The sequence below is a fragment of the Peromyscus californicus genome, unplaced genomic scaffold (genome assembly GCF_007827085.1).
Source record: "Peromyscus californicus insignis strain IS unplaced genomic scaffold, ASM782708v3 Scaffold_2__1_contigs__length_46816999, whole genome shotgun sequence".
Lineage (NCBI taxonomy): Eukaryota > Metazoa > Chordata > Mammalia > Rodentia > Cricetidae > Peromyscus > Peromyscus californicus.
Window position 1 is genome coordinate 3,837,879 of NW_026294540.1, and position 9,744 is coordinate 3,847,622.

Consider the following 9,744-nt stretch of genomic DNA (forward strand, 5'->3'; position numbering starts at 1 on the left):
CGTCCCCGCCCCTTCCGGGGGGCGTGGCCAGAAAGCCCGGCGAGGGCGGCGCCCCGTGACGTCAGACGAGCGCGCGCCCCCCCCCCCCCCTTTGACGTCGCCGCGGTCGACGCAGGTGCAAGCCGGCAACATGGCGGCGGTCGGAGCGGGCCGTCTGAGGAGGGCGGCTTCCGCGCTGCTGCTCCGGAGCCCGCGCCTGCCCGCCCGGGAGCTGTCGGCCCCAGCCCGGCTCTACCACAAGAAGGTATGGGCGGGCGAGGGGGTGCGCGAACCACCGAGGGGACGGGCGCCCGGCGCCCGCCGGGTACCCCGGGGAGAGGCGGTCCGCTCGCTCCCCGGCCCCTCCCCGGCTCGCTTGCCCCCGCTGCGCAGCGCCCCGACCTGCGGCTGTTGGCACAGATAGCACCCACCCGCCCGCCGAGGATCCCGCGGCGACCTCAGCCCCGCCGCGGCCGCCACTTGGAGGGTCCCAACTCTTGACAGCCCAGAAGGGAGGGTCCTGGTATGTCCCGCCGGGGGTCAAGGGACCACACGCGCGCGCACACACACACACACACACACACACACACACACACACACACACACACACACACACACACGCACACACACGCACACACACACGTCTGAGGCTCAGCTCACCGTCCAGCACCAGCGTCCTCACCAGCCAGGCCACACTGCCCTTGCCAGGTGGCCTTGAGCAAGTCCCTGGCCCCCGCCTGGCCTGTCCCCCCCCAGCTCCGAACGGGGTCTCCGGCAGGCCCCCTGTGTATGGAGAAACCGCCCACGGTTTTGACGATGCTATTTCAGGAGCTGATGGCCTCCAGGCGAGCCAAGCACCCAACCCACATAAAACTTTGGTTCTCGGCTCTTTGTGTATTTTCAGGGAGCAGAAAGTGTAGAGGGGTGGGTAGTTTGTGGCCCCCTACCTTCTTAGGACGTAAGAGACTCACTCGGAAAAACAAAAGCCTACCACAGTTGGTCAAGACATCAGAAATCCGGATTAGATAATGCGTTGCGGGCCCTTAGGGTTTAGACTCAAAATCTGCCGATGAGGGTGCCTCCTGCTAACCAGCCAAAAAAACTTCGAGGTTATTAAATCTTAATATGCCCCAGACTTTAATGGCTGTTTGTTCTAATCTTGCTTGGGTAAGGCCTTCAACCCCCAGACGGCAGGATGTTTTGTTGACATTAGAATCTCCGGGAACTTGGGCGGGCTGGCAGCCTTGTGGCACCAGGGGGCGCTCCTGCACCAGGGTGGTGTTGTGTTTACGTTTACAGCCACAAATGACTCATTCCTCCGACCTTGGCTCATCTCTATCAGCCACCTTGAAATTCATGAGGAAATCTTCCATTTGGGGCCGTTTGTACTGTTGGAATTTTTAAAGGCACAATTCTCTTATGACAGTGTATTTTGTTTGGTTAAAAACCCAAGTGGTGTTTGAGCCCAAATCTCGTATCATTGTGTAAGTCATTGTGTTAGATTAATTGTGGTTGAAATCCCTCTGAAGCTAAGATGTAACTGAGTCGTTTGCCAATATCTCCGGCAGTATCTCCAAGGTGAAGGTCGCGGGGAAGGAGCTGAAGAGTTCGGGTCACACATTGTTCTCCCTCCTCTGGTCCGTTCAAATTGCTGACCCGAGGGAGACAGTGAAGCCTGGTGAATGCTGTTACTGTCGTTTCAGGTTGTGGACCATTATGAGAATCCTAGGAATGTGGGGTCCCTTGACAAAACATCTAAGAATGTCGGAACCGGATTGGTGGGTGCTCCGGCATGTGGTGACGTCATGAAATTGCAGGTACTGGCTGGATGGAAAGCATCACCGTTTGCTCACAGAGCGTTTCGTCTGTCTGTCTGTCTGTCTATTCCTGTGAGATGGGATGAGTGGCTGTCATGGATGGTGAGGGTAGAGACTTGTCTTGTTCTGAAACACTTGAGTGAAAGGATTTGTGAATGCTACTGACCAAATGAAGACTCTAAAGTGGCTAGCGCTCCCCGTGAGGAAAGGAATGTGCTAACCAAACCTCTTCAGGAGAAGGAAGGGGCAGGGAGGTGGTGCTCTGTACCTGAGAAAGTCAAAGCTTTAGCTGCAGTCTCCTTAATGGCCAGTAGGAAGGAGCCACTAAGTCCAGTCGGTGTCCGAGAGAAAGGTATTAATGGAGACCTTGATTACAGGCTCTCCCAGTGCCTACGGAGGCCAGTAGTGGCAGCAGCTGTGAACAGACTTCTCCAAATGGGGATTGACGTACAGCAGGCTAGGGTTGAAAACAGAACCAAAGTGAGGTGAGAGCTTCATTTCCTGCTCCTCTCCGCCAGCTGGGCCTGTGTGGACCCCGAGTTTCACTGTCAGTGGTTGAGCTCTTTGAAACCAAACAGTGATTGATGTCCTAGCATCTGGTGTGGACAGCAAGCCAGGGCTCACTGGGAACAGCCACCGTGGGCTGGAAGTTCCAGGCTTGCATTCTAGATGTCAGGCCCAGGAACCACCTCTTAGCCCCTGTTTCTTTTCTAGATCCAGGTGGATGAAAAGGGGAAGATTGTGGACGCCAGATTTAAGACATTTGGCTGCGGCTCCGCCATCGCCTCCAGCTCCCTAGCCACAGAGTGGGTAAAGGGGAAGACGGTAAGGGTGCTCACAGATTGTCCGGGATCTCGAATCCCAGCACTCAGAAGGCAGGGGCAGCAGGAGCTCTGTGAGTTCTAGGCCAGCCCTGTCTACATAATGAGCCTGTCTCAATAACTATAGAATTAAATCAGAATTCCCTGTGACCCTGGCTCTGGAAGAGTCTAGTCCTAAGTCACAGAGCAAAAAGCAGGACGATGAAGATGGTGAGTTCAAAGCCAGCCTGGGCGATGCAGCAAGACCTTGCTTTAAAAAAAAAAAAAAAAAAAAGTGCCTGTGATTTCTTGAAGCCATTTTTCTGAAGTTTAACACTGGTTACGTTGCTCACATTGGAAATTGTGGACCATTTTGTTGCTTGAGGCTTTTTGTTAATTACTGGTATTTGGTTACCAGCTAAATAGAAGAGGATCATCACCAGTCTTTCCAGAAGAGCAGAGCTCAAAAACCACCGTGGGCTTTCCCTAACGTTTCTAAGGTCCTTAAGGTTTCCTGAGAGTTGCTGTGTAACAGTTACTGTTTATTTCCTCCCATCTCCTGCCTCAAGTAGGATTCCAGAAAGCCACACTCACAAAGTGGTGGATGTAGCTTGTGTTGAAAGGGGTTTAGAAACCAGAATCACGAGGGTGAGAGCCAAGTAAGCAGTTGAAGGCGAGCAGTGGTCCAGGTGGTTGGACCGGAGCTTCTGAAAGGGATCAGGAAAGGGCTGGGACGTCTTCTCTGTCCTTTTCTCTACCTCACACTCCCCAGCAGCTGAGCTGAGACTGCTAAGATCCAGCCACATCAAAGCCACCCACACTAGCCAGGTGTGGTGGTACACGGCACACCAGCCTGGAATCCTAGTTCTTGGGAGGAAGAGGCGGGAGAATTGGTGTGGGAAGGTCTTCCTCAGCTACGTAGCAATTTAAAGATGACCCTGCCCTGCATGAGACCCCATTTTAAAGCAGCGTGCTCATCCTTTGCACCCTCACAGGACCCAGTTCAGGAAGCTGAGTCTTGGAGGGGTGTTGCCAGATAAAGCCAGCTCTCCAGCAGAGCTGTTTGCTAGCCTCATGCCACCCACTCCACAGGATTCAGGCCTTCTGGGTGTAGAGCTCCTAGAGGCCAGGCAGGCCCAGGCCTGCTTGTTGTGAAAGAAAATGGCTCAAAGGAAATTGGTTAAGCACTTGCCTTGGGGAAAGGGGAAGTGAAACTGGGCACATGCTCCCAGGACCTGGCATTTAGAGGCTCTGACCTATGATCAGAAAGTAGGAAGACTCGTTCTCTAACCTTGAGGTCTCCTGTCTGAGGGAGACTGGCTTTCTTTGATACACAGGCCGTGCCTCACTGCCTCCCATCATCCCTCAGAGCTCTCAGACCCCAGGCATCCTCGGGCAGAGGCTGCTCAAGCAGCCAAGACAATGCCTGCTTCAGTGGGCAAGGGGGTCTTGTTGCTTACCCAGCCAGGCAGCACAGGGGTGTGTGTGTGTGTCCCGGAGACCCTTAGTGTACAGTGGCGGTCCTGCCCAGCAGCTGTTGTGAACTCTACTGACAGCCTATCTGGGGCGTGTCCTGGCCTTCCCTTTTCACTGCTGACCTCGGCAAGATGAAGTCACTAAAACACCCACTTTCCCTGCACCTCAGGTGGAGGAAGCCTTGACCATCAAAAACACAGACATCGCCAAGGAGCTCTGCCTTCCGCCCGTGAAACTGCACTGCTCCAGTGAGTCTGCCCCAATGCCAGACAGCTGAGACGCTTGGTGATCATAAACTCCCCTTTAGGAGCCCACGCTGTGACCCCAGAGAACATCTGCCATGGTGACCTTGGGGAGGTTGGAGCCTGTGGTCTCCCAGCCCAGAGCTCTAGGAAGTCAGGCTAAGAGGCCCCGTGCCCTGAAGCTGCACTGAGCACCAGGCACACCACAGCAGGCAGCATTGCTCCCCGAGATGAGGAAGTGAGCCCCATCTTTGTTCAGGGTCTGTACTGTTCCCACCACACCATGGCCCGACAGGCTGAGCGAGAGAGTTTGCTCCACCGCCCTGTTGACTGCATTTCCTCAGGTGAGGTCACTGTGCAACACCCACTCAGAACCTGCAGTCAGAGCCTCTTAGGTGTCCCCTAAACATGCTGTCAGGGTGTACTGACCGAGGGCAGACAGGGAAGAGCTGGCGCTGGCCTGGGCTCTCCAACACCATCCTCGGTGTCCTCAGGATCGACACCCTGAGATCAGCTCTCTCCTCTTGAGCTGACACAGGTTCGTCAGTTCTGGGACGCCAAAGCCGTTAGTCAGCCTTCCGGGTGCCAAGGCTGTAGCTCGTCTCTGCCGGTCATTGGCTTCTGTTGTCTTCCGGCTCTCAGCTTCTTCCTCCCCTGTAGCCTGACTCTCCGTGTCCACCCTCAGTAAAAGCTTTCCCATGTGGGACTGCAGGAGGAGGTGTGCAGACCACACCATCAGAGTTCTTCTGTGACCACACTCCACTCTCTCTGGGGCCTAAAGCTTGGTTGTGTCCTTGCCAGGTGACAGGCACTTTCAGGAACCCCCCCACTATCCCAGCCAGGAAGTCATGACCGTCCCAGTCTGTGTGTGCCCAGCAAGGACACTCTTGGACCTTCCCATCTCTAGCACCCTCCAGCTTAAAAAGATTCTCTTCCTCAAGACCACCCCCCAGGCCAGGGAGACGGCCCAGGGTAAAGGCTTGTCCCAAGCCTGAGTTAGAGCCCCAAACCCACATGGTGGAGGGGGAAAACTCACTCCCCAAAGTTGTCCTCATCTCCACGTGTGCGTGGCACAGCACCCACTCACATACGTGTGCAAGCACATGCATACATACTCTAAATACATAAATACACAAAGATGTGTATAGATAAGTGTATAAAATAATAACAGCCACCTCTCCAGTGTCTAGAAATTGAAGCTCTCCACCCTTCATGCCTTCCAGTGCTGGCAGAAGACGCCATCAAAGCCGCCCTAGCTGACTACAAACTGAAGCAAGAATCCAAGAAGGAAGAGCCAGAGAAGCAGTGAGCCCTGGGCACGCTCTCGCGGGTCACAGCAGCTGCTCCTGCCTCCCGGCACCACATCAAAGAAGCCCCAAGAAACACACACTAGTCACCATTTGCTTTATGGTTCCAATGCGGGCAAATACACTGTTTGATTACGCCTAATCCTGTGTTCTTTCAGCTCACTGTGTCCTTAGTGCACTTAATGTCTGTCTGATTTACGTTGTGGCCTGGGAGCTGAAATCAGCACCGAAGTCTTAAGCTTTGGTAGCCTTTGGAGAGTGACGGCAGGTTTTACCTAACCCTGTGGGGGAGGATTGCCAGCAGAATGCCTTGTTGTAGCTATTTGATAGAATTTATTACTGTATATTTAACAGATCTGCATATATATTATAATAAAAGAATGTAAGACGATGGTTTTCTCTAGTGAACCTGTCTCTTGAATCCTTCACTCACCCCCCAGTGCTGTCCAAAGCCCCTTGGGGTCCCCCAAGGCCAGGCTGAGATGGACAGCAGCGTGCCGGACAGCAGTAGACACTTGGGTGCTTTTAAAAGGGTGGAGGAGATGTCCAATGCTCTTCACTGCTCTTTGGGAAGTGTGGTCAATTCACAACAGCTCCAAGGGTCCCTGCAGTGATTCCACTGGTCTGTGAAAGTCAGAAATTAACCCAAGAAGCTGGCTGAGGTGTTGCCTGACCCTGTGGGCCAGGCAGAAGCATCCCAGGAGATTAAACTATTGCACTCTAGGCCCAGGCTCCAGCTCATGCTGGCAGATTGTTCTGCTAGCCTTCCAAAGGCCTCACAGGCTTGGTGTGGTGACCAGGGAGCTAAACCAGAGTGATGAGTTCTCTGCCCAGTGAGTGTGCCCTTCTCCTGTGTCACTGAAGAGTCCATGTACTGCACCAGCCCTCAGTTTGATCTAAACAGGCATCTCACTGGTCATGATGGCATCTGCCCGTAAACCCAGCACTCGACAGGCTGAGGAAGAAGATTAAAAGTTTGAGGGCAGCCTGGGCTGCTTAGACCATGTCTCCAAACACACATCTGACTCAGGCATGGAAAGCAGCCACTCTTGCCCCAAGCTACCCCGTGGCATAGCTCAGTGAAACGCCGTTTTCTAGTGAAGACACTGGAATACTACTGCGGTGAACTTCAAAAGCAAACTGTTTTTCTGATGGCTTTTTTTGTCCAGGCATATGCAGGCTGACTCTTAAATCATCCTTTATTTTAAAATATTCTGGGTTCTGGTGAAGGGCTCAGAACTTCAAAGGTCACTCCCTCCACAGTCTGGGGGAGACCACAGGCCAGCAGCGTCCATCAGAATCTTCAATTAGCCCCTGGGTGGGGCCATGTCAAATTGTCCTGCTGGGTGTGTCCCGCTGTGTAGTTCCGCCCCTCCCTCGTGGCAGTGGCAGTTCCCCACCCCTATTTGTGATTTTAGAATGATCCACTTCTGTCCCGGTTGACAAAATCTGAATTCCACACATCAGAAGTTGCCAGCACAGCCTAACCCTAGGAATGTGAGTGGTTGCAGCCCAAGCAGGCCCAGTTTCTAGAACCTGCTATAGGGCCAATCCTCTGCCGGCAGGTGGACTCTGGGCCCCGTGTCCCCCTCACTGAGCCTAAGAGGGGTTTGTCACAGTCTCCGTGTGGATCTCGGAACCCTGAAGTAGCTCGTCCATGCCATGTCTGCTATTTGGAGGGTTTGGGTTTTTATTATTGTTTTGTGTTTGCCTCAAGCTCAAAAATCCTCCTGCCTCAGCCTCCCAGGTGTGTGATTACAGGCATGAACCACATGGGTGGGTCGGGTTTTGAAAGACAAGGTGAATCACTGAGGCCTCTTGGTATCCCCCTGCCCTTTTCCTGGCAGCCTCTGAGGGAGCTGCTCTTTAAACACACCATCAGCTGGCCCTGGCTGAGCTGCCCGGAGCCTACACGTCTTGCCCTGTCCATCCTGGCAGATCACTGCGGCTCTAAGGACATCAGAGGCTTCACCTGGAACACCCCACAGGAAGTACTAGCCTTCATGTGCCGTGACTATCATCTAGGGAATCACCACTGTATGGCTGACGCTTCAGCCCCTCTGTACACCAGGCACTGTAGGTGGGAGTGCAGTCTAGAGAAATCTGAAGTGCTAGGAATTTAACAAAGAAAAAAGTGAAGTGACGGGTCCGGGGTCAAGACCCTCCAGTCAGGACTCAGCGCAGGAAAGACCTTGGCTGTGACTGTAGTTGCCATGAACACTGGCATCATCCTTCTTGCTGCTGCTCATAGTAATTGCTGTTACCATGACAACCATTACACACACACACACACACACACACACACACACACACACACACATACACACCACTCTTTCATAATAGTATAATCTCAAGGTTTCCAGCCTCGGTGTTGTTAGCCTGGAACTACACAGTACTCCAGAGTACTACTCAGTACTTCACAATACTCCAGAGTACTACACCAGAGCACTCCACAGATCCTCCTGGTGACATCCGCGCAGAAGCACATCAGTAACTCCTGCCACACTTAGCTTGACAGCCAAATTTGCTCCACCACGGTCAGCCTGCCACGGGGCCCAATCCCGCCCCCTCCACCGCCCAGCTGTCCTTGGAAAGTCATCTTAGTCACCTCCACCCCTGGCCTCACTTCACGGAAACCTAACTCTCAAGAGTCCCCAAGGGGAGGAGAACCCTCACTACCCTGGAGCGGATGGTGCAGAGCGGCTTCTGGACCCTCCAAGGCCGCCCCATGGCCTCAGACAAATGGGTCTTGGGAAGCCCAAGTGGGGCATGGGCTGGACGGCACTCTGCCCAAGCACAAGCATGCTCTACAGTCCTCTGTCCTTCAGCCTGTAAGCAGGACCACGGGACTTTAGAAACAACTTTGGAAGAACATCCAAAGGCCTGGGTTCTGATCCTAACTACGCCATGATCTGTCTACAACAGATATGCAGGCATATCACTGAGCCTCTTGTCCCTCACAGGGGGGATTGGGACAATCCTGGCTCCTAAACTACAAGATTGTTGTGAGGGTTAATTCCCACATAAAGTGGAAAATTCCACAACACCGGGCATCTAGCAAGCACCAGTGTTAGGTACCACCCCGGTTGTCCCAGCCACCGCCACCAGCACCACCCACACCACCCCAGCTGGTATCCTCATGCTGGACAGCGGATTGTGTTCCCTCCAAACCTCCAAAGCGACCTTCTCCGCAGAGTCTGGTGTGGCAATCAAGGTTAAACAGTCTTGCAAATGTGAGCCTAACCAGGAGAAACGATGGACTTAGAAGAAGGGGTCTCTTTCCACTCGCAGGAAAGGCCAGGTGGGGACAAGGTGGCCATCTACACCTCAGGGAAGAGTCCACATCAGAAACAACCCACGGGAACGGGGATCGTGGGCTCTTCCCACCTCCAGGGCTCTGAGAACGTAAGGTTCAGTTGTGAAAGCCACACAGTCCGTTGTACTTTGTTACGACAGACCAAACGCTAACAGCTGCCACCACTACCATCACACCATTACCATTATCATACATCACCCCATCACCACACCATCACCATCACCACACCATCACCATCACCACACCATCATTATACATCACACCATCACCATCACATCATCACCATCACACCATCACCATCATCACCATCATCACACCATCACACCATCACACCATCACACCATCACACCATCACACCATCACACCATCACACCATCACATCATCACACCATCACACCATCACCATCATCGCACCATCACACCATCACATCATCACCATCACACATCACACCATCACCACCATCACACCATCATCACACCATCACCATCATCACACCATCACACCATCATCACACCATCACACCATCACACCATCATCACACTGTCACCATCATCACACCATCACTGTTGTCTTAATCAGGGTTTCTACTGCTGTGATATACACCATGACCAAAAGCAACTTGGGAAGGAAAGAGATTATTTCAACTTATACTTCCGGGTCACACTCCATCGCTGAGGGGAGTCAGGGCAGGAACCTGGAGGCAGGAGCTGAAGCAGAGCCGTGGAGGGATGCAGCTCACTGTGACTTGCTCCGCCTGCTGTCTCTTCCTTTCTCCTGGAATTCACTGTGTGTAGTTGTACTTCTTC

The 9,744-nt window shown here is 53.3% G+C and overlaps 1 protein-coding gene across 1 annotated transcript; it reads left to right on the plus strand.

The window, feature by feature from the left end:
• The first annotated feature begins 91 nt into the window (after window positions 1-91).
• Window positions 92-6,012, plus strand: Iscu (iron-sulfur cluster assembly enzyme). The gene is made up of 5 exons (XM_052755047.1): window positions 92-244; window positions 1,683-1,796; window positions 2,511-2,621; window positions 4,242-4,320; window positions 5,538-6,012. The coding sequence occupies exons 1-5, from the start codon at window positions 131-133 to the stop codon at window positions 5,621-5,623; spliced, it is 504 nt and encodes a 167-aa protein (XP_052611007.1). The 5' UTR covers window positions 92-130; the 3' UTR covers window positions 5,624-6,012.
• The last annotated feature ends 3,732 nt before the right edge of the window (window positions 6,013-9,744 follow it).

Bases quoted from the DNA above. Each gene is read 5' to 3' on its own strand.
- Iscu (XM_052755047.1), top strand. From the start codon at position 131: ATGGCGGCGGTCGGAGCGGGCCGTCTGAGGAGGGCGGCTTCCGCGCTG. The intron at 1,797-2,510 runs GTACTGGCTGGA...TTTCTTTTCTAG, and splicing joins GTGACGTCATGAAATTGCAG to ATCCAGGTGGATGAAAAGGG. The intron at 2,622-4,241 runs GTAAGGGTGCTC...CCTGCACCTCAG, and splicing joins AGTGGGTAAAGGGGAAGACG to GTGGAGGAAGCCTTGACCAT.